Source organism: Triplophysa dalaica, chromosome 4, assembly GCF_015846415.1.
Source record: "Triplophysa dalaica isolate WHDGS20190420 chromosome 4, ASM1584641v1, whole genome shotgun sequence".
Lineage (NCBI taxonomy): Eukaryota > Metazoa > Chordata > Actinopteri > Cypriniformes > Nemacheilidae > Triplophysa > Triplophysa dalaica.
In genome coordinates, this window is record NC_079545.1 from 28,470,753 (window position 1) to 28,488,856 (window position 18,104).

General features: G+C 39.4%; 1 protein-coding gene across 2 annotated transcripts in view; it reads left to right on the top strand.

The window, feature by feature from the left end:
- The window catches only part of dcc (DCC netrin 1 receptor), a 192,328-nt gene that overhangs the window by 64,056 nt on the left and 110,168 nt on the right, over positions 1-18,104 (top strand). For both annotated transcript variants that reach the window (XM_056745762.1, XM_056745763.1), the window contains exon 2: positions 8,841-9,164. In XM_056745762.1, coding sequence (XP_056601740.1) covers positions 8,841-9,164 — 324 coding nt within the window. The remainder of the gene's footprint in view (positions 1-8,840; positions 9,165-18,104) is intronic.

The window sequence follows — 18,104 nt, forward strand, 5'->3', positions numbered from 1 at the left end:
GATCTGAATACCACAGGCGTGTGTTCTGTCATCTCGTCTGGTGTCTGATCAGATCTGAGCTCTTCTGGCTCACTGTGGCATAGCAAGATGGCTGACAGGGTTTAGAGAACAGGTGCAGGTGTAGAAGATGGGTGGACGTTCCTCTAACGTGTCAATCAAGAAAGATTCATGAGCGTCACATCCGTACATTCACATCAACAGATACACGGCTAATATTCATGCTTCTTCACTTCTGTGTGTGTGTGTGTGTGTGTGTCTGTGCACACGTATTGCGTGTGTAAGTTCCAGTAATTTTTAGGTCAATATTTGATTTGATTTCAATGAACAAGAACATTTACCACGTTTTAATTTGAGTAAACTAAAATAACCTTGTTGTGAACTTACTTTCAAAGGTAGACCATGTGATGTCCTAAACATTTGCAGAAATGACACAAGCCGTGTGTTAATGATTTTGTGATTTAATAGATATCAGACGAGACCTTTGAGAAGACGAGGTGATGTTTGAGCAGAGGGGTGTTGATGTTATGCTGTGGGGTTCCTCAGTGATCATATGTTGTGCGATGTTTGTCTAAACACATTATCATGCACAGACACAGATCTGATGTTGTAGATGTTTAATAATGTATGAAGGTGTTTCTGTTGCTGGTGTCAGTGTGTGTTCTGATAGATATTGGTGTTTTGATCAATATTCTGATCTGTGTCAGCAGAGGATTCATCTCAGACTCAATGACATTCAATCTCATTGATCTGAGCTTCATTAGCTGAACTGATTGTTTCTCTCCACACACCGGCAGTCAGCGTGAGCACAGGAGAACCTCGTCTGCTTGTGTTGTTGTTGTTGTTTTTACACATTACTGCAGTGACAGTGTGTGTGTGTGTGTGTCTGTGACGAACTGGACATGTAGATTTGTCAAATGGATTGATGAAATGAATGTTCTGGGTTATTGTTTTTTGAATCTGTTGATGTCACATTGGACACATTGGATGACATACACCACACAGATACTTATACCAGTTCTCACTTTCATATTACTTAAGTTGCCTCCAGGAATTGCATTTCTTCCAATTTATTGCATTGGCAGTGACGCACCTTCAAGAAACCTCTTCAAGAAGCTTATTTTACCAGCATGTTTATGAACAGTAAACCACAAACTGCTGTGAGCCAGGAAGTTGATTTTTGCTGAAAGACAATTAAATAAGTCAAGTTAAATAAAGAGAATTTCAGTAAGTTTGTTTTTTGTCTTCTATACGTTTAAGTGTTCCAGTCACATAAGCATAGAACAATGAAAAACACTTTAATGTGCAGAGCCATCAGAACTGAACCCAACCTGTGAGTGAAAAGCTGATGATGGTATTGAACCATGTGTGAGCTGTATTGTTGCATCTCTACTTCATCTTCACACTGTGAGTATCTGTGTCATCGTCTGTTCTTTCAGGTTCTCTTTCTTCTTTTTTATTCATTACACAGATCTTTTTATTTGCTCTTTGTATATATGAAATATACTATATAGTTCTGTCATTTGTCTTTCTTGTGAGGAGTAACAAAGTAAGAACTTCATTGTACCGAGAACATCTGACAATAAAGAATTTGAAACTTGAATTGATATCATCCGACGATTTTATTCGTCTTGCCAAAGCATTTTTCTTGGCTTGAATATTTACTTTAGCAAACCGTCTTTCCACGATAATCCACTGGGGTAAGACACATCTTTTTCATTTGAGATACATTCTCTGTAAACAGCTTCATATTCTTCAGTTTTTGAGGATCGACTGGGTCTTGTTTGATGGAAATGTAGATGTTTTTAACTGGAAAACAAGATGAGAATATGATCTTTTATAAAATAGACGTTCACACGTTTCAGGTGTTGATTGCCTTCATGTTTTGGCATCATGTGTTTGTGTGTGTAGAGTACACCAGTGATGAACAGTGTGTTATTGTGAATATACCGCGGTATAAAGCCTCTGACACTGTAGTGTGACTTCTGTCAGTGAGATGATGACATGTCGTGACGTTTGGTGTCATAAGAGCGTCTGATGTCCGTCTGTCCGTCAGACTCATGAGGTGTCTGATAATGACTTCAGGAGTCTGATGATGATGAGGGTTCACACCGTCTGATGCTCAACTCTCTGTCACTCACACCACACATTTATTCAGCCTTTTCCTTTATGTCAAATCAAACATACCACATTATTGCATATATCAGTTCTTCACATTTATTTCTATATTTCACATATATTGTTTTTTTTGGGGGGGTAATCTTGTTTAGTTGACTTTATATTTACTTATTTCTTAAAAGTGTTCTTCTTGCTATGTTTTTTCATATTATAAGTTTACAAAATATTTGAAGTTTATGGCAAAGTGTTTATATATGAGAATATAATAACATGCGAGAGTGTAGGTGCAGAGAAGCTGCGTCTGTTGCCATGGTTACCGTGACTCCTCTGATTGGTGGATCTGCTCAGGAATCTGGGTATTTCCTCATAGAATTAAAAAGCCACAAAACACTAAGCCACGAAACCCCCTATGACTCATCACTGCCCCCTATGATTAGAGCGCCGTCTCCCATGCCGGAAACTTTGGTGGGTTTTATCGGCTCTTCTTCTCACAGCGTTCACGTTTTTAATTGCATTTTTCAAAATCCACAGTGAGGTAGAATGTAAAGGGGAGGTTTCGTGACGCTTTAAACACCATGTTTAAAAAAGCACATTGATGTCAAAATGTTATTGCTCGCAGGATGCTGTTTCGTCGCTCTTGAGATTTGATGGAATTGTCAGTTGTTTTTTATTTCATCGCCAACTTCAGTACACAGAAAAATCCCCATTTTTAAAAATGTCAGATACCTGTGAGTGTTAATTTGACATTTTTTAACACCGGCGATTTTGATGTGTCGAATCGAATTTCTGGCTCTTTTCTCAGGTGAAATATCTGAGATGCAGGTGAGACTCAAGCACAAATGGATGTAAATGAGAAATACCTGAGATGTTAAAGAGATGCAATGTTTGTTTTATTCTTTCTTTTGTGCTCGTGTTGTCTCTGAGTTTAGTGTTATAGTTTCTCTATGTGATTTCTGTGATGTGGACGGTTGGAGTGCTCCGGGCGGCGGTGAGGAATTCTTTCAGTCGTGTCACTGAAGTAATTAATATATATCAGTCAAGTTAGTAATTTGGTGCGGTTTGTTTTCTGAAGACGGATATAAATCATGTCGTGTAGATGTGGAGTCATAAAGAGAGAGAGAGAGGAGGGGTGTGATGTTGCCTTGAGACGACTGGATGTCTTTGATAAGGACACATGCTAATTTCCAGAACCTTCACGCTGAGCTATTGAGATGGATTATTGGAGCGGCGGTAACGGCGACAGCCACCTGACGTTTCATTAAGTCTTATCGTTCCCTCCTGGATCTGAAGAGTTCATTCAGTTACACTTGATTTAAAAACCCTCAGAGATTCCTCCGGATCTCAGTGACACACCGTACAATCTCTTTAGCACACAATGATAGTTCAGGAGAAAACAACTTTAACTGTTGAATCTTATTAAATAATACATTACATTACATTTACATTTAGTCATTTAGCAGACGCTTTTATCCAAAGCGACTTACAAGTGGGGTAGACAATGGAAGCAATTAGGACAGCACAAGTACAACAAAAGCATAAGTGCAATCAAAAAGAAGACTAGTCTCATATAGCCTAACACAGTATACGGAACCATTCATTCATACATTTTTTTATTTTTTTTTATTTTTTAGAGTAGAGAAGAAAAGAGTAGAGAAGAAAAGAAAAGAAAAGAGTCAGAACAGATCAGTCAGATGTTGGCGGAAGAGATGTGTTTTCAGGCGTTTCTTAAAGATGGCTACAGAATCTGCAGATCTTGTAGCAGTGGGCAGATCATTCCACATAGGTGGAACAGGACCGGTTTAATAGAAGTTGAATTCATTTTTAGAGATGGAGGTGTCAGAGAAATGTTTCGCATTATTTTAGAAAAGGTTTGATCTGGAAGTCTATGTTTAAACGTCTGCAATTAGTCCAAAAGTACTACTAGTAAACTAACATTTTATTTTATGAAAGTGTTTATAAATGGACTAAATGATGAAGAAAGGGCGGCCAATAAGGGCGCAGAACAGATGGGATCTCCTTTAATATTGTTTAAAACGCGTCTTGAGGGTGAGACCTCCAGAAGCTGCTCGAGAAAATGACAAGAAAACATTTCTGCAAATTCTAGTCAAAGGCGACGACACTGAAGATGATCAAATAAAAAACGTTTTAATTTAGGTTTTAGTTACATAATTCCCATAGTAACGTTTGTTTTATATCATCATTTTGATGAGTTCAGTATTATTCTAGAATGTGTAAAAACTATGAACACATGAGTGAGTATGTACTGGTAGTGTATGTGTACGACACTATTTAAAAGAGTTTGTTTATCTGCTGTTACACAGTGTTTTGATGATCACAGAGTTGTTAAGCAGTAGATTGTGAGAGGTTAAATAAACACAACCTCATCAGGGATAATGAGTTTCTCTATTAATATATTTATTGTGTATATGAGTATATGCTGTGGATATATTACTACATGTGTGTGTGTGCACTGTGTTTGTGTGTCTGTGTGGATGTGTTTGTGCGCGTGTGTGTGTTTGTGTGTCTGTGTGTGTGTGTTTGTGCGTGTGTGTGCACAGTGTGTGCTCGTATGTTTGTGCGCGTGTGTGCGAGTGTGCATGTGTGTGTATGTGTGTGCGCTGCGTGTATGCGTCCGCTGTGTGTGTGTGTGTGGATGTGTTTGTTTGCGTGTGTGACCAGATCTAAAGTCAATGGCGCAGTATTTGTGTTATTTAAAGAGTGTGTTAGTAGTTAATGCGCCTCTGGGCGAGTCCACAACGTGCCTTCACTTTATACTTATGAGGGAAGTGCAGCAGCACACAAACATGCCAAATATAAATGCGAACGCAATGGGATATGAGACTCTGATTGGTTTACTGTATGTCACGCCCAAAAAACACCCATTAATCATCAAGAGAATGGAGACGGCCTGTTTACACCATGTGCCGAGACGCGCCGACCGTTTTCCCGTCATTAAACTAGCAGAAGTGGGACACGTCCTGAGTGCACCTGCGCTTTAGACCATGTGCTTACATCATTAAAATAGGGCCCCTTGACTGTGACATCTGCGGTGGTCCCGTGAGATCGGTTAACGGTGTGACCCCACTAAACTCTCACGCATCATGTGACCGACCGCAGTCCCTGCACTTCATCATCATGTCAAACGCAGCTGAAACACTTTTATCCTCCGCAGTGTTTAACAGCGATGAGATCACCGACGGTCCTCCACGTCCACACCTGTAGTGTCTGAATGAACACACAGCAGTCAGTTATTCCTCCGCAGGGATCCTCTCACACGCGCTCGTGCTGTAGTTGTGCTTTAGTGGTGTGGCGTGTTGACAGAGTGAAGAGGTGTCAGGCTGTCTCCTCACTGAGGTCTAAACACTTCCACTAATGCCAGGATCTGTGCGGCCACCTGCCAGTGTGATCACAGCGTCTCTGACTCACTGCAGACTTCACCAAATACACACCAGACTCTGAACATCAGCCAAAGTCAGTGAGACGATGAGGAGGGAAAGAAACACACACACATAGAGACAGAGAGAGCGAGAGAGAGCAAGAGAGAGAAAGAGAGAGAGAGATAGAGAGAGAGAAATATATATATATATATATAGAGAGAGAGAGAGAGAGAGAGAATGAGAGATAGATAGAGAGAGAAATAGAGAGAGAGAGAGAAATAGAGAGAGAGAGAGAGTCATCTGAGGACGAGATGCAGATCTCACTGAAGATGTGAAATGATTTTACAGGTTTAGTTTAAACTCATTGTGCTGCTCATGTTTAGGGCTGATCGTGTGTGTGTTTGTGTGCATGAGTGTGTGTGTGCGTGCCTGCGTGTTTTTGTATGTGTGCGTGCATAAGTGTGTGCACATGTGTGTGTGTGAACATGTGTGTTTTGTATCAAGTTAACCGAGCTACAGGAACACACTAAGCCGTAACAATGTGCAGTAGGGCGGAGCCGGATGTTGCTCACAGCGATTTGATTGGTTGATGAGAACTTTATTGTCTTTGGATAATGAAAGTCAAGAGTTATAACATTCTGATGAAAGTTGATGAAGTGATGAGATCCTGTGTGAGACATTACAATAAATGAGATGACCTCACACACGGTAACCATGGCAACAGTCATTCAGTGAGACCGGTGGTGGAGAGGTCGGGTGTTTGAAATGAATATTTGTGTAATGTGAATGTGGATCAGATTTGTAATATTGACAGACACACACATGTTGGGTTTCCATGTTTTCTGGGGACATTCCATAGACACAATGGCTTTTATACTCTACAAACTGTATATCATATTCTCTACCCCTAAACCTCACAATCACACAACACTCTTTTAGATTTTCAAAAAAGTTAATTCTGTATGATTTATAAACTTGTTTCCTCATGAGGACCAAATAATGTCACATGTTGTCCCCATACCGTAGGGTTTACCAGGTGCACACACACAGTGAATGAGTTGAGGTTTGGTAGTGATGGATTCATACCGGAGTCTCCTTTGAACTTCAACACAACACTGAAGATGAGACGCGTCCTCAACATCAAACTGAAACGCTGTCTGTCTGTCTGTCTCTCTCTCTCTCTCTCTCTCACACACACAAACACAGTAAGAGAAAGAGTCTTTCTCCTTTAATCTTTCTGCACCAATTCAGTCGTGCGTTCTCTCACCCGGGGTCACACATCTCCAAACACTGCTGCTTTCTCTCTCTCTCATCATCATTGTGTTCTCCTCACAAGCTGTTTTCAGATGGTTATCGGTGTCTCAGTTTCTGATGGTGAAGTGAAAACTGTAGGTGCTGTTGTTCCACTGAAGAGTTTTTTCTGCTCTGGATGTGTATTCTGGGTACGGTCCAGTTACACTCCACATGATGCTCAAAATCTATTTTCTTCTTGTTATGAGATTAAATGTGAAACAGGGTTTTTAGTCAGAGATGTAGATCAGAGGTTTGTGCCTCAAGAGTATAAATGAAAAGTCATTTCAGTCATTTATTATATCTTGATGAAATATTATCATAAGCGAATCTCTTCCTGAACCTCACATGCTTTTTACCAGAACATAAGATTACTTCACGTTTATTATGTGTGATGTCATCAATTTTCTGGTATATGTTGAGATGAGATTGAAGTAAAAACATCAGACTGCCTTCAGTGTGTTTGTGTCTTCGGCTCTGATGAAATCTGTCTAAAATAATAACATGATTTCCTCTGAATACACAGAACGAGTGTGAGAGTGAGACGAGACGTTCTGGATGTTCTTCAGTCTGTAGGTTCTACGTGAAGGATTTAAACAGACCTCAGATATTTCTCTCTGGTGGCTCGTTCATGTACGACTGTGATGTGTATTTTATATTGTGCTTTAATTTTGTCTTCCATTTAGGGCTGTGCCGATATATATCACGATATATCATCTAAAATCACCATGAGATTGAGTCCTTCATAACGTGTGTTTGAAAAAGCAACACTCGTCAAACATCATAAATATACTTGTTTGAAAATATAAATATATTTAGTATCATAGATAGAATATCACCATTTTCCATTCGCCATTTATGCGCCCTTGAAGGGCCCTTAGTGAAGGAGACGCCACTTGTAGAGCCGTTTCAAACGAAAGTGAACACCTGAATCTCTTCGTGAAGGGTCCTTTCAAAAGTCTGTTAGTAAAGCGCACATGACATGGTCACTTCAAGTAAGTGAGATCCGTTTGTGATCATGTGGTGTTAGATTACGAGTTCTCGCAATGCATTTTGAAGCAAATATGATGCAGGATTTTAAAGTTACCTACAAATGTAAGAATAGTAATTTAGTTTGTATTTCTTTTATACAATTTTTGTCAGTCAAACATATGATTTAACATAGTAAGAATTTAGTAAAAAGATAATTTAGTGTAGAGGAAAGTATGTTTATTATGTTTAAAAATAGCTACTTGTTTATAGGTTTCCTTTATCATATCATATCATTTATGAATAACAAGTGGAGTAAAAAACAACAAAGTGAAATATGACCTAATCACACAATATTTAGCTAACATTTGGGCAGTCATTCCCTTTGTGAAAGGAGTTCCAAACGCACACACGAGAGACATTAATGCCCTACACCCTTCAAACAGTTCACTTCAAACGTTCAGCCCTTCGACAGGGAGTAGGGCATAGGGATGCTCACTTCCGTTTGGAAAATGCCCATAGACCATTGGCATTTCCAGGAACTACATGTGTAATTCATTCTTCTTCTGTGTCCCACATTAGAAATTCTGCGCGAGAGCGCCCTCTGGCTTTCAGATGTGGAGGCATTTAACATATGTGTGTGTGTTTGTTTCGCTGCCGCGTCTTGTGTACGTGTGTCTTCATAAGGACACAATGCATTGTGGGTAACTGTGAGAAATGACAGGTGTGTTTGATATGATCCCAGGTTTTATTGTGGATTCAGTTCTTGTGGATCTCAGCAGGTATGAATTAACATGTGAATGAGCGTGGCTCTGTGGAGCGCATGAATGCTCTTTGTGCTGAGACAGCAGTTCAATTACACTGAGGCGCGTTCATCCGTGCTGTACCTTGAATATGTATGAAAACTTCATGAGACATGTATGATGCAAGTGAAATAAAACGCTTTACGTTAAACGAGTGAAAAGTAAAAGGCGTCGCCAGAATCTACATTGACGGAAACATCTGTGTTTTCTTCTCTTAACCGTGTTCACCACCTCTAGTAAATAAATTATTACCTCATCCCTCTCTCACTTTCTCTCTCGCCCACAGGCTCGGATCCTCCGCGCGCTTTCATCGAGCTGCGTTTGGTGTTAGAGCCTCAAGACGTGGTGACGGTTCGAGGAGGCGTCCTACAGCTGGACTGTGAGGCGCTCTCGGATCAAGGCATCCCGGTCATCTCCTGGAAGAAGGACGGAGTTCTCCTGAGCGCTGTGGTGGACGAGAGGAGACAACAGCTGTCCAATGGATCTTTACTGGTACAGAACGTCGTTCACTCGCGGCACCACCGGCCCGATGAGGGATCGTATCAGTGTCTGGTCACACTGGAGGGTGTGGGGGCCGTCGTCAGCCGGACCGCCAGAGTCATCGTCTCTGGTGAGAAGAAATGAATCATTATTAGTCAATATTTATTCATCATTGACAAGACTTTTTTCTTTCTAAAATCTCATAAAACAACCATTCATTTCGAAATGTACTCTCCTAATGCAGTCTCATGCAATGCATGCTGGGAACTGAAATTCATTCTCAACAAATCTTCTTGAATTAACTTGATTAACTTAAGTTAAACTAACTCAAAGTAAGATTTAGTTCAAGGAACTCATAACTCAAATTTTATAAAAAAAACTATGTTTACCCTACTTTAACTATTGAATTCCTTTGAACATTCGGGTTAACAGTCTAGAGCGGATTTTTCTTTTATAGCTCATCAGATTCTACAGAGTTTTCCTTTGAGTATCAGCTCAGTCTTGCATGTTTCTCGGGAGATATAAAAAGAGAATAAAATAAGAATTTGATTGTTGAGACACATGAAGAGTCTGGAGGTGTAAATAAATGTAGATTGTTGAGGTCAAATCATCTGGATTTGAGTCAATGTGATGAGAAATGTTTGAGTTGATATTGAGATCTTCATTCATATTGACTTTTGATTGCAAATCTGAGCTCAGTTTGACACATTGCTGACATCTCTTCTCAAACTCTAATGACAGAGAGCTCTGACTCTCTTTGTCAGGAGAAATATCTGAGACACACATGAGACTTTGAGATAAATATAATCTCATTGATGTCTATGAGAAATATGAGTCATAGCAGTGAGTGGGGATGAGAATATGATTCTATTTAATATTCACAAATATTGACGATTAATTGTCTATTAAAGGACTCATTGGATGAGCACTTTCAACAAGTTGTCATGATATTCATATTTTGCTTAAACACAAAAAAAAATCAATCCGTGTGTGTACGTTTGCCTAAAATTGCCACAGAATGCACACCTGCAGATCTCAGCGGAATTACGACGTGAGAGAATAACTAGTGTGTTGTGATAGATTTTTTTAGCCTAATGAAGAATGATTTGAGACGTTTAAAACGAAACTAACCTGCAGTGTTTGCACATGTTCATTTGCAAAACAAACAGCTTACATATTAATGTATTAACATGCACACAGCTAAACTCCAAGTGCCCATTTGCCAAATAACATATAAATATACAGTAAATTTGACACTGGATTTGAGTGTTTTATTTAGCTTGTGACTGACGTAGCTCCTTTAGCTATCAGATGCTAACGTTATCCTCCTATATATGTTACATGTATGTCAATTCAGACTGTTGATAAATATTACTCAAATCTGCAGTTTCGTCTCGTTCAGTCGGTCTCGATCCCTCTTGAGGAACAACTTTGAAGCTAATCCTGCTTGTACTGTCCCAGGTTGAAAAAGCACTCCAGTTTGAAGTGATTCGCGCAAACATGCAGGTTTTTACTTCTGGATTTCCACTAAAAATTTAATAAATCCACCGCGGTCTCCTCCTAGGTTTGGACTACATTACATGTTGTCCTCGAACTTTAGCCATGGCGTCACGTACATCGCTGTCGCATGTGAAAACAACAATGGCGGCATCGCTGTGGGTGGAATTGTGTAGATTAAGGGGCGGTAATATTATAATAAGATCCTGCGTCTACTTTACATCAGGAGCGAAATCTGAATGGCTCAATTTCTCACATGCTTACATCGAAAGGCACACCAAAACAAACTTACTGGGTTCTTGTTTTTACGTTTTCTGAGTTGGAAGATGCACCGGGGACCTGATTATAGCACTTAAAAGTCAGATTTTCATCCGAGAGCCCTTAAAATAATTTTGATTATGCCGATTAATTATCTGTTTTAAGGCTTTGACAATATAACTCTTAATGACAATTTTGGCCCGATTCACTTTTCACGTCTAACGCTGTGCAGAAAAAACGAGCCGTGTTGCTTTCTCTCTTCAATTGACCCGCGGTACACTTACAGCGCTTGAACTATTTCCATATCGTTGCGTCACCAACACGCCTTAAAAAATGTTTACATTTAAAATAACGCATATTCGCGTGAAAAAGACGCAAAATGTGAATCAGCCTAATTTATGTAATGAAATGTACATTTATGAAATGTAAATAATATTATTTAATGTAGAGTGACTTTAACAGAGAGAGATAGAGCGCTAAAACTAGACATGAGGGTCTTGGCGTGTAGATGCAGCAAAACGAATCAACACAAAAACATACACAACTAACAAAACTGAAATGATGGAGAAATGTCATTTGAATGTAACAGTGAGTGCAGATTAAAGTCAGTGTCATTAAATCATTATTACTCATGTGCTGTAGCGCCTCTAATCTCATGACATACTGTGTGAGAGGTTATAAGCTTCAGTCTCTCGTTCAGAAGGTCACACACACAGTGAGATGGTCTTCTCCTGCTGTGATGTGAGCCGTATTTACAGACGCTTTGATTCGGGTCAGCGTGAGAACCAGTTCAGTCTCTCTGAAGGACACTGTAAATCCTCCCTTTAACCGCTCGAGTGTTTTCACCCGCTGGCCGGCCGTTCTCACCATCCATTAACTCAAAGTCACATTCAGAAATGGTTTTAAAGACTCTCCAGTTGGCAGGTCTGCTGGTATCAGACGCCAGTGCTGAATGACTATTATTATTATGATTATCTCAAGATAAATGAAGAAGAGAGAAAGTCATTAAAGTCATGAGCGGTAACCTTCAGAAAAACATGACATTTTTGAGTGTGTGTGTTGTGTGTAAATGCTGTGTGAAGAGCAGATAAAGCATTTCTGCAGCGCTGTCGTTTCTAAATGAGCACAAACTCATTGTTTCTATTGTTGTACAGAAAGACAATTTACTGTGAAAGAATAAAAATCATTTAATGCTCTCTCTCTCTCTCTCTCTCTCTCTCTCTCTCTTTCTCTCTCTCTCTCTCTCTCTCTTTCTCTCTCTCTCTCTCTCTCTCTCTCTTTCTCTCTCTCTCTCTCTCTCTCTCTTTCTGTCTTTCTCTCTTTCTGTCATTCTCTCTTATTCTCTTTCTCTCTCTCTCTCTCTCTCTCTCTCTCTCTCTCTCTCTCTCTCTTCTCTCTCTCTCTCTCTCTCTCTCTCTCTTTCTCTTTCTCTCTCTCTCTCTCTCTCTCTCTTTCTCTCTCTCTCTCTCTCTCTCTCTCTTTCTGTCTTTCTCTCTTTCTGTCTTTCTCTCTTATTCTCTTTCTCTCTTTCTCTCTCTCTCTCTCTGTCTCTTGAGTGTTTGGGTGCATGTGAGAGCGTTCACGAGTAGAGGGTGAAAGTGGGGTTTCTGCTGTAGCTAATTTTTCTTTATTTATTTCTTACGACCTATGAGGGTTGTTTAAGATTGAGAACTAAGAAGAAAAGGTTTTAATTATTTATTTGGCGCCTCGGCGCAGGGAGGATTGTTGACGAGTTGTGATGGCATCTCGGCCTGAGGGCGAAGAAGCGCCGACATCGCTCCGTCATGGTGTCAGGTGCGAGGTTGAATCGAGCGTGGCGGTGGAGGAAGTTTTACTATCAATTGGAGAACAAGTTGGATACGAGAATATCTCGTCAGCTTCAAGAATGAACAGAGCTGTTGTGGTTTTCCTAAAGGAGGAAAATTTGGTTAACCGTCTTGTAAGCAGCGGAATTTAGGTAAGTGGACTGTTTGTTGTTGTTTCTCCGTTAGTTAATCCGACCATTCCGAACATTCCTCCATTTATCCCTGATGATGAAATAGAGCGTGCACTTTTATCGTACGGCAAGTTTGCTAGCACGATAAAAAAAATTCCACTAGGATGCAGAAATACGGCTCTAAAACATGTCATGTCATTTAGGAGACAGGCAGTAATGTTTCTGAAAGAACCTGAATTAGACGTGTCTTTTAGAGTTGCACATGAAGGGAAGACATATATGGTATATGCTAGTACAGGGAGTTTAAAGTGTTTTGAATGTGGAGATGTAGGACATAAAAGGTCTAAATGTCCACATAAGGCTGGCAGTAACGCTAGTGGTGTTGATAATATCACACTGAATGTGGATTCAGAGGCCAGTGAATCTAATCGAATGCAAATGTCTCCTAAAATAATCCCTGCTGTTGTTTCAGAGGCAAGAAATGAATCTAATGGCGACTAATTGGTTCGAAATGAAACAAAATGATGGAAGTGTTGTGGCACCCTGTAGTGGTGTAGAACAAGAAAAAAGGATTTTTGACAGGACTGCAGAGGAACTTAAGGAAGGTCTTGGATCAGTATATAAGGAAAGTGAGGAGGTTTAGATGAACGAAGTGGTTAATATGGAGGCGAACGAGTTGTTGGTTTGTCCTGAGATGGTTGGAGAGGAGGAACTAAGGGATGAGGATACTCTTTCGGATATTTCTGAGATCGGTTCTCAGAATATGGAGGAGACGTACTCTTTGGATGAGATTAATGGTTTTTTAGACACGACATTTGGTAAAGTGGTAGAGGTGAGAGATTTTTTCCCAGATGTGGAAAAATTTGTTTTTTCAGTGAAAGCACTTCAGCGTACAGAAAGTTATGATGCACTGAGTAAACAAAAGAGGTTTAGATTAAAGAAATTAATTACAAAATTGAGGAAAAATAAAGGGGCGTCTCTTTTTTTTTTTAAAGTAATGGCAAAAATGCACTGGGTGACTCTTTTGATGTGCTGTACTTCTCTCTTTCTGTCTCTGTCCACTTTATTTTCTAACCTATCAATGGAAAACTTAAGAGTGGGCTCTTTAAATATAAATGGAGGAAGAGATAGGGATAAATTAGCAGTGATATCTGAGTTTTTAAATTTAAATCGTCTCGATATTGTGTTTTTGCAAGAGACTCATAGCAATGAGGAAAATGAAATTGAGTGGAATAGATGGTGGGAAGGGAAATTGGCAGTAAGTCATGGGACAAATAATAGTGCGGGAGTAGCTATACTTTTAAAAAATGGGTTGAATATAAACATTTTACATACTGAAGAAATTGAAAAAGGAAGAGTATTATTACTAAAAATAAAGTATGGAGAAAATGTTTTTGTTCTAGTGAATGTGTATGCCCCAAATAATGGAATGGAAAGAGTAAGAGTATTTGATCAATTAGATAAAGCACTTCAAAATTTTGATGATGACACTTGGTTAATGTTAGGAGGGGACTGGAACTGTACTATTAATTTTGTAATTGATAGGAATGGTGAAGAGCCACATAGTCACTCTAGTAAACTATTATCTAATATAATGGGAAAGCATGATTTAATTTATGTATGGAGGAGGAGGAATATTGGAGTGAGACGGTATACATGGATTAAAGTTGTAGAAAATACGGTTAGTGGGGCTAGACTGGACAGGTTCTATTTAAGTAAGATGGTAGAAAATAGGGTAATGAGTGCATCAGTGTTGCCGAATGGGTTTTCTGATCATAATTTAATTATGTTTGATTTCAATATAAAGAAAACTTCAAAACCAAGGTATTATTGGCATTTCAATGAAAAAATGCTAAAAGAATCATTCTTTTGTGATCGTTTTAAGTTGTTTTGGGAGAAATGGAAAGAAAGAAAATGTGAGTTTGAAAACCTTAGTCAATGGTGGGATGTGGGCAAGGTGCAAATTAAAGAGTTTTGTCAAAATGTTTCCTATTGTAATTTTATGAATATGGAAAAAACTATACAAAGTTTGCAAAAGGAAATTGAGTGTCTGGAAGAGGACTTGACAAAAAATGAAAGAGCACAGGACAATGGCACATTTTTAAAAAAGAAAAAGAAGGAACTTGGACTTTTGCTACAAGAACAAGTGAAAGGGGCACTTATAAGATCAAGGATTTGTTCCATCAAAGACATGGATGCCCCAACTTCATATTTTTTTAATCTGGAAAAAAAGACTGTTCAGTATAAACAGATGCATCATCTTCGTTGCCAAAATGGAAATATAATAACAAATCCAGCTGAAATGAGGAAGTTGGCGATGGACTTTTATTCTGTGTTGTATAGGGCTGAGGATTGTGATCCAGGCAGTGCAAAAGATTTACTGAAGGATTTACCACAGTTGGGGAAAGAAAAAAGTAAAGCCTTGGATGCCATAATTACATATGGAGAGTTAACAGAAGCAGTGCAGCAGTTGTCTATGGGGCGTTCTCCAGGAATAGATGGGTTAACAGCTGAGTTTTATAAACATTTCTGGGGAATACTTGGAGAAGATTTATATGAGGTTGTAGTAGAATGTTTGGAAAATAAAGTACTTCCTGTTAGTTGTAGGAGGGCAGTAATTTCGCTGTTACCAAAAAAAGGAGATTTAGGATTTTTAAAGAATTGCAGGCCAGTATCCTTGCTATGTCTAGACTATAAAATAGTTTCAAAATCTATTGCAAATAGGCTTAAAAATGTTTTAAACTTGTTGATACATAAAGATCAGACATATTGTGTACCGAACCGATCAATAATGGACAATTTGTTTTTTCTAAGAGATGTGATTGATTGTGGTTTTATTAATAATTCTAATTTGGGTGTCTTGTCATTAGACCAGGAAAAAGCATTTGATAGGGCAGACCATGACTATCTTTTTAATGTGTTAAAGAGTTTTGGAATCGGCGATCAATTTATTTCTTATGTTAAATTGCTATACTTTTATGTATCAGTGTTAATCAAGGTTGGTGGGGGAATAAGTGCACCAGTAGCGGTCACTTGAGGAATTCGCCAGGGTTGTCCCCTTTCTGGGCAATTATATAGTCTCGTAATCGAGCCCCTGCTATGTAAATTAAGGAGAGGTTTGGGTGGTTTTTCAATTAGAGGTGTAAAAGAAACTTTCAAGGTGTGTATGTCCGCTTATGCCGATGATGTAACTGTGTGTATTTCAGGACAAAATGATGTAATAGCTTTGGAAACAAGTATTAGGCAATACGAGATGGCTTCCTCGGCTAAAGTTAACTGGGAGAAAAGTGAGGGGTTTATCATTGGCCAGTGGAGCGACACTGGACCCCCGAAACTTCCAGGAGGACTAATCTGGGGGAGGGAGGGCATAAAAGTGTTAGGTGTTTTTTTAGGAAAGGAAAGTTTTAAGATGAAGAATTGGGAGGGCATGCTGGAGAAGGTAGTGACTCGATTGTCTAAATGGAAATGGCTATTACCACAACTATCCTACAGAGGAAGGGTTCTGGTGGCAAACAATCTGGCAGCGTCTACGCTTTGGCACAAAGTTATTGTCCTGGAACCACCAAGTGAACTCATTTGTAACATACAGAGAAAAATCGTTGATTTTTTCTGGAGTGGTGAACACTGGACTCGAGCTGCAGTGCTCTACTTACCGGTACATGAAGGTGGTCAAGGACTGGTGGACGTAAAGAGTCGAATTGTCGCTTTCAGGCTGCAAGCTGTGCAGAAATTTCTCTATCAAGAAGATTTAGCGTGGACACCGACGGCATGTGCATTCCTGCAGAAGGTTGAGAGTTTTGGACTTGACAAACACTTGTTTTTATTAAAAATGGATGGGGTGAGAATGGACAATCTCTCTTCTTTCTACAAATCAATGTTGCAGGCTTGGACTAAGGTCTTAAAGGTGGAGAGAAACTTGAATGAGCTTGAGGACTGGATTAATGAAGAACCACTCTTTCATAATCCGTTGATTCAGACCCGTTTTTCATCATCAGTAAGCATTCGGAGAACTCTTGTAAAGAATGGAGTCACCAAACTGGGACATTTACTGGACAATGGCAGATGGAGTTCAGTGGACACTTTTAAAGAACTGTCTGTTTTGTGCTCAATAAGAATTGCTTCAAAATTGAGAGATGAGATTTTCGCTGCTTTGCCGAGCAGTTACAGAAACCTCGTTGCTGGGGGGAATGTACAACAGCGGAAAGGAGGTTTTCCAAAGTTGAAAATCAGTCCTGCTGTCAGTGAAGAACAAGAAGAGCTTGAAGGATCTATACTGACTTTTAAAGCGCCACAGCTGGGAGAGTTTGAAGATGCAACAAAAGAAGCATTGCTGTATGTTACAGTGAAAGTTGTTCATATGGACTTACTCAGCCGGCAGAGTTTCTCAAAGTGGACAGAGACAATGGAGCCAGACTTCCTAGTTGGGGATAGGTGGAGAGTCCTGTATAAGCCTCCCATCGAGAAGCGGACAGCCGATCTGCAGTGGAGGCTTATCCACAGGGCGATAGCTACGAACAGGCATGTAGCACGCCTAAATCCAGCAATGGGGAGGGATTGTAGTTTTTGTAATGTTGAAGAAACCATAGAACATCTGTTTTAAAGATGTTTGAGGCTTGGAGGTCTTTTCGAGTTGCTTGATGGTTGGTTTCAGGGCTTTAATGAGGAGTTTTCCCAAAAAGTTTTTATTGGGGGACTCAAATACAAAGTGCTTGATAGAGGAAAACTGTGTTTATTAAATTATTTAATTGGTACAGCGAAGCTTGCAATGTGGAAAACCAGGAAAAATAAGGAGCTTGAAAGTGGCTCAACAGATGTAGAAATGATGTTTAAGTATATGGTAAAAGGAAGGATAAAAATTGAATTTTCATATTATAAGCTGATCAATAATGCTGAAAGTTTTTTACAAATTTGGGGCATAAATGAGGTTTTATGTGTTATTGATGATGCAAATCTATTTTTTACGTTTAAATTTTTTTATTGAATTTCTTTTTTTGGGATAAAATGATACAGGTAATACTACTGTTGTAATCCTGGATTTAATGTAACAATAAAGATCTGTTCAACCTCTCTCTCTCTCTTTCTCTCTCTCTCTCTCTCTCTCTCTCTCTCTCTCTCTCTCTCTCTCTCTCTCTCTCTCTCTCTCTCTCTCTCTCTCTCTCTCTCTCTCTCTCTCTCTCTTTCTCTCTCTCTCTCTCTCTCTCTCTCTCTCTCTCTCTCTTTCTCTCTCTCTCTCTCTCTCTCTCTCTCTCTCTCTCTCTCTCTCTCTCTCTCTCTTTCTCTCTCCCTCTTTCTGTCTTTCTCTCTTTCTGTCTTTCTTTCTTATTCTCCTGCTCTCTCTTTCACTGTTTGTGTTCAGTTGTGTATGTTCATTTGTGTGTG